General features: G+C 43.7%; 1 protein-coding gene across 1 annotated transcript in view; it reads right to left on the bottom strand.

Moving 5' to 3' along the window:
- prim1 (DNA primase subunit 1) overlaps positions 1-3962 on the bottom strand; it is an 86068-nt gene extending 82106 nt beyond the window's left edge. Inside the window, exon 1 of the mRNA XM_084333227.1 lies at positions 3791-3962. Within this exon, the coding sequence (XP_084189353.1) occupies positions 3791-3899 (109 nt within the window). The 5' untranslated portion in view covers positions 3900-3962. The remainder of the gene's footprint in view (positions 1-3790) is intronic.
- Positions 3963-14903: the final 10941 nt, after the last annotated feature.

Raw genomic sequence — 14903 nt, 5'->3', positions numbered from 1 at the left:
TTCAGTCTCGTGAAGTTATAGTTATAGTTCAGCCAGCAGACACTCACCTCCTCCATAGTTCAGCAGCCAGCAGACACTCACCTCCTCCATAGTTCAGCAGCCAGCAGACACTCACCTCCTCCATAGTTCAGCAGCAAACACTCACCTCCTCCATAGTTCAGCCAGCAGACACTCACCTCCTCCATAGTTCAGCAGCAGACACTCACCTCCTCCATAGTTCAGCAGCAGACACTCACCTCCTCCATAGTTCAGCCAGCAGACACTCACCTCCTCCATAGTTCAGCCAGCAGACACTCACCTCCTCCATAGTTCAGCCAGCAGACACTCACCTCCTCCATAGTTCAGCCAGCAGACACTCACCTCCTCCATAGTTCAGCAGCAGACACTCACCTCCTCCATAGTTCAGCAGCAGACACTCACCTCCTCCATAGTTCAGCAGCCAGCAGACACTCACCTCCTCCATAGTTCAGCAGCAGACACTCACCTCCTCCATAGTTCAGCAGCCAGCAGACACTCACCTCCTCCATAGTTCAGCAGCCAGCAGACACTCACCTCCTCCATAGTTCAGCCAGCAGACACTCACCTCCTCCATAGTTCAGCCAGCAGACACTCACCTCCTCCATAGTTCAGCAGCCAGCAGACACTCACCTCCTCCATAGTTCAGCCAGCAAACACTCACCTCCTCCATAGTTCAGCCAGCAGACACTCACCTCCTCCATAGTTCAGCCAGCAGACACTCACCTCCTCCATAGTTCAGCCAGCAGACACTCACCTCCTCCATAGTTCAGCAGCAGACACTCACCTCCTCCATAGTTCAGCCAGCAGACACTCACCTCCTCCATAGTTCAGCCAGCAGACACTCACCTCCTCCATAGTTCAGCAGCAGACACTCACCTCCTCCATAGTTCAGCCAGCAGACACTCACCTCCTCCATAGTTCAGCAGCCAGCAGACACTCACCTCCTCCATAGTTCAGCAGCCAGCAGACACTCACCTCCTCCATAGTTCAGCAGCCAGCAGACACTCACCTCCTCCATAGTTCAGCAGCCAGCAGACACTCACCTCCTCCATAGTTCAGCAGCCAGCAGACACTCACCTCCTCCATAGTTCAGCAGCCAGCAGACACTCACCTCCTCCATAGTTCAGCAGCCAGCAGACACTCACCTCCTCCATAGTTCAGCAGCCAGCAGACACTCACCTCCTCCATAGTTCAGCAGCCAGCAGACACTCACCTCCTCCATAGTTCAGCCAGCAGACACTCACCTCCTCCATAGTTCAGCAGCAGACACTCACCTCCTCCATAGTTCAGCCAGCAGACACTCACCTCCTCCATAGTTCAGCAGCCAGCAGACACTCACCTCCTCCATAGTTCAGCCAGCAGACACTCACCTCCTCCATAGTTCAGCCAGCAGACACTCACCTCCTCCATAGTTCAGCAGCCAGCAGACACTCACCTCCTCCATAGTTCAGCAGCAGACACTCACCTCCTCCATAGTTCAGCAGCAGACACTCACCTCCTCCATAGTTCTGCCAGCAGACACTCACCTCCTCCATAGTTCAGCAGCCAGCAGACACTCACCTCCTCCATAGTTCAGCAGCAGACACTCACCTCCTCCATAGTTCAGCCAGCAGACACTCACCTCCTCCATAGTTCAGCAGCAGACACTCACCTCCTCCATAGTTCAGCAGCAGACACTCACCTCCTCCATAGTTCAGCCAGCAGACACTCACCTCCTCCATAGTTCAGCAGCCAGCAGACACTCACCTCCTCCATAGTTCAGCAGCCAGCAGACACTCACCTCCTCCATAGTTCAGCAGCCAGCAGACACTCACCTCCTCCATAGTTCAGCCAGCAGACACTCACCTCCTCCATAGTTCAGCAGCCAGCAGACACTCACCTCCTCCATAGTTCAGCAGCCAGCAGACACTCACCTCCTCCATAGTTCAGCCAGCAGACACTCACCTCCTCCATAGTTCAGCAGCCAGCAGACACTCACCTCCTCCATAGTTCAGCAGCCAGCAGACACTCACCTCCTCCATAGTTCAGCAGCCAGCAGACACTCACCTCCTCCATAGTTCAGCCAGCAGACACTCACCTCCTCCATAGTTCAGCAGCCAGCAGACACTCACCTCCTCCATAGTTCAGCAGCCAAACAAGGGACTAAACACGTTTCGCAATTATGCCACATCAATGTGGAACGCCCTACCCAAAGCTGTAAAGGAATGTGAATCACTACCCACTTTCAAAAACACTCAAAAAACACCTAAGGGAGACTGCAACTCGAAACTGGCCCCTGTAAATGTCCGAACACAACCCCCTCCAATGTACAGTAAATTACCAAGTATGGTCTTGTCAATAATCCAATGTACAGTGTTGTTTGTACAGTTGTACAGTGTACAGTGTCCCCCACCCACCCCTCCTACCCACCCCCCCCCCCCACCCAACCACCTCCAATGTACAGTCCCCACCCACCCCTCCTACCCAACCCCCCCCCCCCCCCCACTCCTACCCCCCCCCCCCCCCCAACCACCTCCAATGTACAGTCCCACCCCCACCTACCCAATCCAATGTACAGTTTCTACGCCTAATGTATATACTCTTTTCTTTCTGGACTCCTTTTGTATCACAAATACAGTACTGTAATTGCAAATCTGATATGTCATAAATGTATAGATGTAGCAGTACTGTCTATCGGTATGTCATGTATGTCATATATGTTACGATGAATTGGAAATGGGGGACCCTGGTGTAAACAAGACGAAAGTCTTTCTCTGGTCTGCATCCCCTTAACAATTGTATGTATTGAGCTGTACTGTACTGTACCCATTCTGCAATCTGTTAATAAAGTTTTCATTCATTCATTCATTCATTCATTCATTCAGACACTCACCTCCTCCATAGTTCAGCCAGCAGACACTCACCTCCTCCATAGTTCAGCAGCAGACACTCACCTCCTCCATAGTTCAGCCAGCAGACACTCACCTCCTCCATAGTTCAGCCAGCAGACACTCACCTCCTCCATAGTTCAGCAGCAGACACTCACCTCCTCCATAGTTCAGCAGCAGACACTCACCTCCTCCATAGTTCAGCAGCCAGCAGACACTCACCTCCTCCATAGTTCAGCAGCCAGCAGACACTCACCTCCTCCATAGTTCAGCAGCAGACACTCACCTCCTCCATAGTTCAGCAGCCAGCAGACACTCACCTCCTCCATAGTTCAGCCAGCAGACACTCACCTCCTCCATAGTTCAGCCAGCAGACACTCACCTCCTCCATAGTTCAGCAGCCAGCAGACACTCACCTCCTCCATAGTTCAGCAGCCAGCAGACACTCACCTCCTCCATAGTTCAGCAGCCAGCAGACACTCACCTCCTCCATAGTTCAGCAGCCAGCAGACACTCACCTCCTCCATAGTTCAGCAGCCAGCAGACACTCACCTCCTCCATAGTTCAGCCAGCAGACACTCACCTCCTCCATAGTTCAGCAGCAGACACTCACCTCCTCCATAGTTCAGCAGCAGACACTCACCTCCTCCATAGTTCAGCAGCAGACACTCACCTCCTCCATAGTTCAGCCAGCAGACACTCACCTCCTCCATAGTTCAGCAGCCAGCAGACACTCACCTCCTCCATAGTTCAGCAGCCAGCAGACACTCACCTCCTCCATAGTTCAGCAGCCAGCAGACACTCACCTCCTCCATAGTTCAGCAGCCAGCAGACACTCACCTCCTCCATAGTTCAGCCAGCAGACACTCACCTCCTCCATAGTTCAGCAGCCAGCAGACACTCACCTCCTCCATAGTTCAGCCAGCGGTAGTATTGAGAGAAGGGGAACAGTCGTCGATAGTACAAAGGCAGTAGATCCGGCAGAGAGGCCTGGTCATAACCTAATGTCGCCATCTCTGTATTTACTGTATCCGATGTGAATGTGTCGCAGCAGCGTGGAGTGCGGTCACAGTGTTAGTTAGCTCACGGTAGCTAGCTCAGCGATCAACAACAATCTGACACACTCGCGCCAAAGTCTGCGTGATGACGTCAAACCAATCAGAGAAGAGAACAGGACCGCGGCGTCATAGACCCCCGCCACACTTCCGGTGTTCTGACGTCACGGGAGGGAGAGGGGGGGGACATGAATGGAAGAGGATGAGAGCCTCGACAATAAAAGTGGTTGTAGCCATAGATTTATATGGCTATATATATATCTATGGTTGTAGGGTCCGTGTACGTTTTGATAGTTCGTTTTTCGTTTCAAAAGGAAAAACGAAAAAAAACGGAAATACGAGGTGTTTCCTATTTCCGTTTGAAACCAAAATCGAAAAAACGGGGAAAAACTGAAATACGGAGCTGTTTTTTGTATTTTGGTATCAGAATCAAATGAAAAAAAGGAGTAAATAATGGGCCGTGTACGTTTTGATAGTTCGTTTTTCGTTTTTGATGTGAAGAATGGAGAACGGAACCACGTGACAAGTACATTTTTCAATGTAAAAGCCATGCACGATCTAACGTTAACGAATATGTATAACGTTATGAATAAATACATAAATACGTGCATACAGATCTATACCAGGGTAACGTTATGATACATACATTTTTTGTTTTGTGCATTTCATTTAGACATGATATTGTATGTGAAGTAATAGCCTAATAATATGGAAATAGCCTGTGTGGTCTGTCCCAAGCAGTGTTGTCTAAACGCACGTTATACAGATATCCTAGTTCAGTGCAGTGGTCGGCAATAGGCGGCTCGCAGACCGAAATAGGTCCGCCAGCAATAATATCTGCCGATCAGGGGCGTTTTTAGGGTTAGAAAACATTGGGGGCTTCAGCCCGGGGGGTGGAGGGGGGCTCCCCCCCCCCCCTTTTTTTTTTTTTTTTTAAACACAGAAATACGCAATTTTAGAGTAATTAGAGATGAATACTGAAGAACTCGAATCATTAGAGGTTCTCAAAGTGAGGTCCATGTCCATGAGAGGGATCTGGGCAGTTCCCATAGAAAATTCAAAGTTAACAGGACCAAATCATCAGTTTCTTATTTATTTATTTAACCTTTATTTTGCCAGATAAAACATTGATCTGGTCCATGAGGCCCCAACAGGAGTACAAATATACATATATACACATATATATACATATATATATAATATATATACATATACTGTACATACATACACACATACTGTATACACCAATAACAAAATAAAAACAGTTAAGAATCATACACATAAGCAAATAAACAAACAAACAAACAAACATTATGCACAGCCTATGTACAAAAGAAATAAACAGTTCATCTCTAGTCTTTACAGTTTTCTTCAATTGCATAAACACTCAAATCAAAAGTATTACACAATTATCAAAACCTTACACTCAAGGAGCAAAACGTAGGCCCAGATTTGCACCCCTATAAGCACAATGTCAGCCTCACACTTTTTGCAAAACAATACACACAGTGATTTGCAAAACACTAAACACACTTCCATTACATTAGACACAGAATGTCAAATTACCACACATATGAGCCAATTGGTTAAACACAGCCATCAGATGCACAAACACACCATTGCTTAATTGTAGATACACCAATCAGGTTTAAGCACTATAAAAATGCAGCAGGTGAGTTCACCTGTCTTCAACCAAAATGGAAAGAGAGTGAAGTACTGTACACAGAGAACGTGAAAATATACAATACATTCACCAAACACTACACAAGACAACCAATGATGCAGACTGATGAAAATATACATTTTCTCCCATTTTCCCAAATCCGTCAACATGTCAACATGGAGAATCACAACAAAAAATGATCTTGCCAGATCCATAGGCAAAGAGATCATTTCTAGTATTTTCTGTACTCTATTTACATTTTTTCAAAATTGTTTTTGTTTTACTGTAATTTTAACCTGTACTGGATACAGTATTTTATGTTTGTCTGATATTTGCTGAGCTTACAGTGTTATGCACATAGTAGCATGAAAACTGGGACATGTTTTGTTGTGATTCTCCATGTTGAAATGTTGACTGATTTGGTTATATGGAGAGAACATTTATATTTTCATCAGTCTGCATCATTGATTTGGGTATATGGAGAGAAAATGTTTTTTTTAGCAGTCTGCATCATTGATTTGGGTATATGTAGATAAATAAATTATATTTTCATCAGTCTACTCTACAGCATTGGTCTTGTGTAGTGTTTGGTGAATTTCTTGTATATTTGCACATTCTCTGCGTACTTCACTTACAGTACTCTAATCACTGAGAAGTAGAATTGCTAAATGTGTTTTAGGTTAAGCACAGCAGTGTGTGTAACTGGTTCAAACATAATTGAGTCATATGAAACGTGTGTTTCATATGGTAACAAAATGTAGTTTTTATAAATTAGTGTATGGTTTTGACAAGTGTTTAATTTAGCAAAGGATCTGAGGTGTTCTGATAATTGTGTGTGTGGTTGTGCTAATTGTGTGTTTTGAAACACCGGGCCCTGTTTTCAAAATCATGCTTAAGCAATCGAAAAAAAACTATTGTGTGTTTCATTATAATTATGTTTCAGTCTTCTCATAAAAGAAATATTCGATTTTTGGGTCTTTTCCTGCCTTTGGTCCGCTTTGCATTCACATCTCAAATGAACTGTAGCAGGGTTCACTTGCAAGAGTGAATGAGCTTTCACACCACCCCAAACCAACCGGACTATCCGAGGAAATGAACCAGGGTTCGATTAAAGCTTATTATAGTTTATCACAGTATCATGAGCATGTCTTTGTCAGTGGACACTGGACATGGGTATGGATGGCTCCAGGTGCTGCTGTGTTAAAGTGCACATCTTCAAGTCCACAAATCGGTGAATGAAAGAATGATAGGATCAAATGAAAACTACTTACTAAAAATGGATTAAAAGTACTAAAAACCAACAAAAAATACCAAACACTAACAAACATTCAGCACAGACAATGGTGATGCTGACATATAAAAAAAAAAAAAAAAGTAAAAAAAAAAAAAAAAAAATGTAAACAATTTTTTTTTTTTTTTTTTTTTAAGGTCCGGGGCTAGGAGAAAAACATCCGGGGCTAAAGCCCCGGAAGCCCAGGGCTAACAACGCCACTGCTGCCGATCAGATTATTTTGAGAATATGATTTGTGATGAAGACTCGCTTTATTGTATCGGAATCGGGAGACTTAGGTAAAGTTAGAAAGATATTCACAGTTAAAACACAAAGGACACCTCTTTCCAGTGGCGGCCGGTGGGTACTTCGCCACTAGGGGCGCTATACCAAATATTTTGCAAACATGTACAGTACAGTACCACGCAACAGACTCATGGCAAGACGTGAGCGATTCGACTCACGCTCACGGCAATGAATCGGCTCTTATGAACGAGTCGCTCAGCTGTTACTACAACAACACACAACCAGTCAAATAAAGTATAGTCTAGACTCTAATTCACAACTTGAAACACAATATATAAATAGAAAAGTTAGAAACAAAACTCGCCCGTCTCCAAACACAGGCAGATCTCTCCCTCTCTCCTTCTCTCTCTCACACACAGCGCAACGTGGAATCGATTCGTTACACAATCAGACCTATTATATACCAAGAATAACTTCAGTATGAGTACAGGGCTGTACACATATTTTGCATATTGTTAAACGAGCCAAGGCTAGCTATTAAACTATCGATATGAATCGAAAATCTGGGACCCTGATGTAAACAAGACAAACGTCTTTCTCTGGTCTGCATCCCCTTAACAATTGTGTGTATTGAGCCGTACTGTATTGTACCCATTCTGCAATCTGTTAATAAAGTTCTCATTCATTCATTCATTCAAACATAGACGATATATGTTATTATGTTATTACGACGTAACGTTATTATTGCATCCAAGATTGATACACGGCTGGCTAGGCAGTTGGTAGTCATAGTCTTGTGTTATAAAATAAATAAACAATCAGCAATGTCTCGCTTCATGAATGGCCAGCAGTAGCCTAACAGTACTGCTCCTAAAAAAAACTATTTACAAACGTTAACGTTAACCACAGAGAGAGAGAGAGAGAGAGAGAGAGAGAGAGAGAGAGAGAGAGAGAGAGAGAGAGAGAGACTCACTGTTTAGTTGAAACGTCCAGGGCAGGAGAGCTTGATAAACGTGTATAATCCACTGATGATGTATTCCAGACCACTGTCCACTGTAGTCTGTCTCCAGACTACATCCGCCATATAGCTTGTTAGCCAAGTGTTAGCTCGTTAGCACAACACAAGTACATTCCTTTGTCCATTTCCGCTCGAACAGACTGCAAACTACCTGGCGTTCTATCGCCATGCTCTAAGACAAACTCTAACCTTAACCAACTTTGAAAGAGTGCCTAAGCTTAACAGTGGCGAATCCTTGTGGAAGCCAACGGAAGCCATGCCTCCCTATAAATTCATATCAAATTATGAAATATGAAAAAAAAAATATATATATATATAATTTTTTTTTAATATAGTTTACATTCTTTTTCATCTGTGCATCTGTGTTTTTTTTTTTTTTTTTTTTAATGTCTCCCTCTTCTCCTTCTCACTCCCTCTAACACACTGTCAGACTGTGCTCACTACTGCAGCTAGTATAGGAGAGAGGCAGTGGGTAGGTCTCTTTCTCCAGGCTTCCAGCATTATAGGGTACTACGACTATGCTTGCACCTCATGGTACCAAAGCACCTCAAAGGCACTAAAAAACAAATTACAAACATCTCAAAACAAGCTAGTCAGACTACTACTTGACCTGACTCCTAGAACCCACCTCACCCCTGCCCACTTTGACAACCTAGGATGGCTTAGAGTAGACGACAGAGTACAGCAACTTGCAATGGGCCTGGTCTACAAGATACACTACGCGACCAAGGTACCCATGTACATGTCAAAATACTTCCCAAAGGTCAGTGAATACCACGATCACAACACCAGAGGGAGCTCCACAAATCATGTAAAACCCAGATTCGGCTCAAACAAGGGACTAAACACGTTTCGCAATTATGCCACATCAATGTGGAACGCCCTACCTAAAGCTGTAAAGGAATGTGAATCACTACCCACCTTCAAAAACACTCTCAAAAAACACCTACGTGAGACTGCAATTCGAAACTGGCCCCTACAAATGTCCTAACCTAGTTGTACAGTAAATTACCAAGTAAGGCTTTGTCAATATTCCAATGTACAGTGTAAAATGTGTGTGTGTCCCCTTCCCAACCCCCCCCCCCCCCCCCACCTCCAATGTACAGCCCTCACCCAACCCACCCAACCCCACCCCACCCAACCAACCTCCTCCAATGTACAGTTTCTATGCCAAATGTATATACACTCCTTTTCTGGACACTTTTGTATCACAAACAGTACTGTATTTGCAAATCTGATATGTCATAAATGTATAGATGTAGCAGTTCTGTCTATCTGTATGTCATGTATGTCATATATGTCATGATGAATTGAAAATGGGGGACCCTGATGTAAACAAGACGAAAGTCTTTCTCTGGTCTGCATCCCCTTAACAATTGTATGTATTGAGCTGTACTGTACTGTACCCATTCTGCAATCTGTTAATAAACTTTTCAATCAATCAATCAATCAATTTCAATCAAGTTCAAGTTCAAGTTCTTTAATAGTTGTCATACAGAAGTACAGAATACTTTCATACAAAATGCTTCTTACTGTTACGCTCCAGAGACTGTGCTAGACAAGATAGTATCAAATAACATAATAACATAATATAGCATGAATTTAGAAGAAGAAAATGAGGTCACAGTGTTCGGTATAGACATATGTACAATGTTCTGAGTTACCATATAATATACAATACACAATACTATGCAGTGTACTAATGTACAGTACTATCTAGTGCAAAGCAGAAATGGGATGAGGTACAATTTTAGGTACAATTTACAGTAAGGTGTACGAGTTGTAGTGCAATCCTTCATCCATAAATATAAAGTGTGGGGAGTGGGTGCTACAGTGTGTTTGTTTAAAGTGGGTGTGTGCTATAAAGTGTGTGGAGTGGGTGCTACAGTGTGTTTGTTTAAAGTGAGTGTGTGCGTGTGGATGTGTGTGCTATGTGCGTTTGGTGGTTGTTGTTGTGTAGTGTTCATTCATTGTTCGTTTAGCAGCCTGATGGCCTGGGGATAGAAGCTACTTCTGAGTCTTTCTGTGCTCGCCTTGAGACTCCTGTATCGCTTGCCTGACCGCAGCAGTTCGAAGAGGCAGTTGTTCGGGTGACTGGAGTCTTTAATGATTATCTTAGCCTTGCCCTTGCAACGCTTGTAGTAAATGTTCTGGAGGGTGGGGAGCAGGGGCGTTTTTAGGGTTAGAAAACATTGGGGGCTTCAGCCCGGGGGGTGGAGGGGGGCTCCCCCCCCCCCTTTTTTTTTTTTTTTTTTAACACAGAAATACGCAATTTTAGAGTAATTAGAGATGAATACTGAAGAACTCGAATCATTAGAGGTTCTCAAAGTGAGGTCCATGTCCATGAGAGGGATCTGGGCAGTTCCCATAGAAAATTCAAAGTTAACAGGACCAAATCATCAGTTTCTTATTTATTTATTTAACCTTTATTTTGCCAGATAAAACATTGATCTGGTCCATGAGGCCCCAACAGGAGTACAAATATACATATATACACATATATATACATATATATATAATATATATACATATACTGTACATACATACACACATACTGTATACACCAATAACAAAATAAAAACAGTTAAGAATCATACACATAAGCAAATAAACAAACAAACAAACAAACATTATGCACAGCCTATGTACAAAAGAAATAAACAGTTCATCTCTAGTCTTTACAGTTTTCTTCAATTGCATAAACACTCAAATCAAAAGTATTACACAATTATCAAAACCTTACACTCAAGGAGCAAAACGTAGGCCCAGATTTGCACCCCTATAAGCACAATGTCAGCCTCACACTTTTTGCAAAACAATACACACAGTGATTTGCAAAACACTAAACACACTTCCATTACATTAGACACAGAATGTCAAATTACCACACATATGAGCCAATTGGTTAAACACAGCCATCAGATGCACAAACACACCATTGCTTAATTGTAGATACACCAATCAGGTTTAAGCACTATAAAAATGCAGCAGGTGAGTTCACCTGTCTTCAACCAAAATGGAAAGAGAGTGAAGTACTGTACACAGAGAACGTGAAAATATACAATACATTCACCAAACACTACACAAGACAACCAATGATGCAGACTGATGAAAATATACATTTTCTCCCATTTTCCCAAATCCGTCAACATGTCAACATGGAGAATCACAACAAAAAATGATCTTGCCAGATCCATAGGCAAAGAGATCATTTCTAGTATTTTCTGTACTCTATTTACATTTTTTCAAAATTGTTTTTGTTTTACTGTAATTTTAACCTGTACTGGATACAGTATTTTATGTTTGTCTGATATTTGCTGAGCTTATGTTTGCTTGTGTTATGCACATAGTAGCATGAAAACTGGGACATGTTTTGTTGTGATTCTCCATGTTGAAATGTTGACTGATTTGGTTATATGGAGAGAACATTTATATTTTCATCAGTCTGCATCATTGATTTGGGTATATGGAGAGAAAATGTTTTTTTTAGCAGTCTGCATCATTGATTTGGGTATATGTAGATAAATAAATTATATTTTCATCAGTCTACTCTACAGCATTGGTCTTGTGTAGTGTTTGGTGAATTTCTTGTATATTTGCACATTCTCTGCGTACTTCACTTACAGTACTCTAATCACTGAGAAGTAGAATTGCTAAATGTGTTTTAGGTTAAGCACAGCAGTGTGTGTAACTGGTTCAAACATAATTGAGTCATATGAAACGTGTGTTTCATATGGTAACAAAATGTAGTTTTTATAAATTAGTGTATGGTTTTGACAAGTGTTTAATTTAGCAAAGGATCTGAGGTGTTCTGATAATTGTGTGTGTGGTTGTGCTAATTGTGTGTTTTGAAACACCGGGCCCTGTTTTCAAAATCATGCTTAAGCAATCGAAAAAAAACTATTGTGTGTTTCATTATAATTATGTTTCAGTCTTCTCATAAAAGAAATATTCGATTTTTGGGTCTTTTCCTGCCTTTGGTCCGCTTTGCATTCACATCTCAAATGAACTGTAGCAGGGTTCACTTGCAAGAGTGAATGAGCTTTCACACCACCCCAAACCAACCGGACTATCCGAGGAAATGAACCAGGGTTCGATTAAAGCTTATTATAGTTTATCACAGTATCATGAGCATGTCTTTGTCAGTGGACACTGGACATGGGTATGGATGGCTCCAGGTGCTGCTGTGTTAAAGTGCACATCTTCAAGTCCACAAATCGGTGAATGAAAGAATGATAGGATCAAATGAAAACTACTTACTAAAAATGGATTAAAAGTACTAAAAACCAACAAAAAATACCAAACACTAACAAACATTCAGCACAGACAATGGTGATGCTGACATATAAAAAAAAAAAAAAAAAGTTAAAAAAAAAAAAAAAAAATGTAAACAATTTTTTTTTTTTTTTTTTTTTAAGGTCCGGGGCTAGGAGAAAAACATCCGGGGCTAAAGCCCCGGAAGCCCAGGGCTAACAACGCCACTGGTGGGGAGCCCCCCTCCAATTGTGCGTTCGGCTGAACGTGTCACTCTTTGTAGTCTGCTTTGGTCTTTTGCAGTGCTATTCCCAAACCAGGAGGTGATGTTGCCGGTCAAGATGCTCTCTATTGTACATGAGTAGAAGTTCTTAAGGATCTTCTGGCTGACTTGGAACTTCCTTAGGCGCCTGAGGAAGTAGAGGCGTTGTCGTGCCTTCTTCACCACACTGTTAATGTGTGTGGTCCATGTCAAGTCCTCGGATATGTAGGCTCCGAGGTACTTGAAGCTGTTGACTCTCTCAACCGGTGACCCGTCGATGCTGAGGGGGCTGTAGTCCTTGACCCCCGACCTCCTGAAGTCCACAATCATCTCCTTTGTTTTGCTGACGTTCAGGGAGAGGCTGTTTTCCTGGCACCATCCCGCCAGGACCTTGACCTCTTCCAGGTAGGCCCTCTCGTCGTTGGCAGAGATCAGGCCCACCACCACTGTGTCGTCAGCAAATTTGACGATTGTATTGCTACTCCGCTGAGCCACACAGTCGTGTGTGTACAGGGAGTAGAGGAGGGGACTCAGAACACAGCCCTGGGGGGCCCCTATGTTGAGGGTGATGGATGAGGAGGTGCAGTTGCCTGCTCTCACCACCTGGGGTCTGCCAGTCAGGAAGTCCAAGACCCACTGGCAGAGGTCATAGCCCAAGCCCAGGTCCCTGAGCTTGGCTATGAGTATGGAGGGGACTATGGTATTGAATGCCGAGCTGTAGTCGATGAATAGCATTCTCACATAGTTCCCCTGCCTCTTGTCCAGGTGTGATGCTGCTGTGTGCAGCACATGGGATATGGCGTCCTCCGTGGACCTGTTGGGGCGGTATGCAAATTGCAGGGGGTCCATGTTGATGGGGAGGGAGGAGCAATCAATCAATAGAGTGAGTCCAAACTCCAAATCCGATCCTAGCCAATCAGATTCGAGCTGACTGCCACTGTGCCACACCCTAAAAGTTTAAAACGGAGCTGGGAGGAAAACGCTCAGCATATTTTCCCCCTGGAGGCGGGGCACTCAGAAGTTCACGTTTCCACATGACTACCTAACGTGACATCCCAGTAGTACTGAGGACCAGCAGAGCACACCACTGTGGATATTATGATTTAACAAATCTATCTGGCAAGAGGAGGACCACATTATTGACCAGGTAAGAACTGAGCAGCCTGACTAAGGACTAACTAACGTTATCAGGCAAGCTTGTATACCCTTTCATGACTGCAATGCAAGCCAGGGGCTGGAATACGCAGTAACTTATTCCTCCGTAGTAGCCAGGTTAATGTGCACCATCAAGCACTGCTTAAAAGCTAGCGGTGGGTCCAAAATATATCGGATATAAATGTCAAAGGTACCCAGCGTTCCATTAGGGTTTCACACACAGATGCGGCAGGGTTTGAAAGCTCGGTGTTACAAAGGATCAGATTAAACCGAATATATATATTTATTTATTGATATATATTGCATAGTATTTGTATATCGTTTGATATCCCTTGTATATTCCTTGTACATATACACGGAATATCCCTTTAGCCTACTACAGACCATAATATTTCATTCTCCTATTGGACAGCGGTCCACCGGCGCCAGGGACCGGCCTCCGGAGTCAGGTTCAAAGTCACCGACACAACATGTCTGTACATGCCCGGCCTTGCCCAGGGATACGGCGACAGAAATGAGATTGGCACTAGTTTGTTCACCGTGCATATAAATATGGCGCAGGCGAACACAGAAGCACTTAGTCTTAGTCTTACTTAGTCAGAAGTCAAGTGTTACCCAATAAGTTGAAGCCTCACCCACGATACAACGTGCGGTGAAGTATGGCCTGTTTGGCCCCAGAATAGGGCATTGAGACCGCGTGCGAATTAATAACTGAATTGTCAGAGTTTGGCGCTATACCGTCGAGTGCGACATATTTCTATTAAGTCAATAATAGTCTATTTGTGTATAGTGTATCGTGCGGTTAAAGTTCTACAGTGACCAGCATCTCCAACGATTCCTCGTATTAGCTAGAGTTCTTATCCAGGCTGGGCTGACCTCATGGCGCTTTCACCCGAGGAGACCTAGGCGAGAACCGTGTGGACATGTACACTGGATTAATCTACCCGACGACTACATAGCCCTTTGCGGCTGGAATATATTTGCTTTGGTCCTGTGATTTATGGAGCGGATAATCGCAGACACCTGCACGTGTTGGATTTACCCCGCGAGGAGTCAAGTCGAGTCGGCGCCTCAGAGAGCCTGGGGCCGACTAGC

This window comes from Notolepis coatsorum (genome assembly GCF_963971535.1).
Source record: "Notolepis coatsorum genome assembly, chromosome: 17".
NCBI lineage: Eukaryota > Metazoa > Chordata > Actinopteri > Aulopiformes > Paralepididae > Notolepis > Notolepis coatsorum.
Note: the sequence above shows the minus strand (reverse complement) of the source record. Positions and strands in the feature narration are given on the sequence as shown.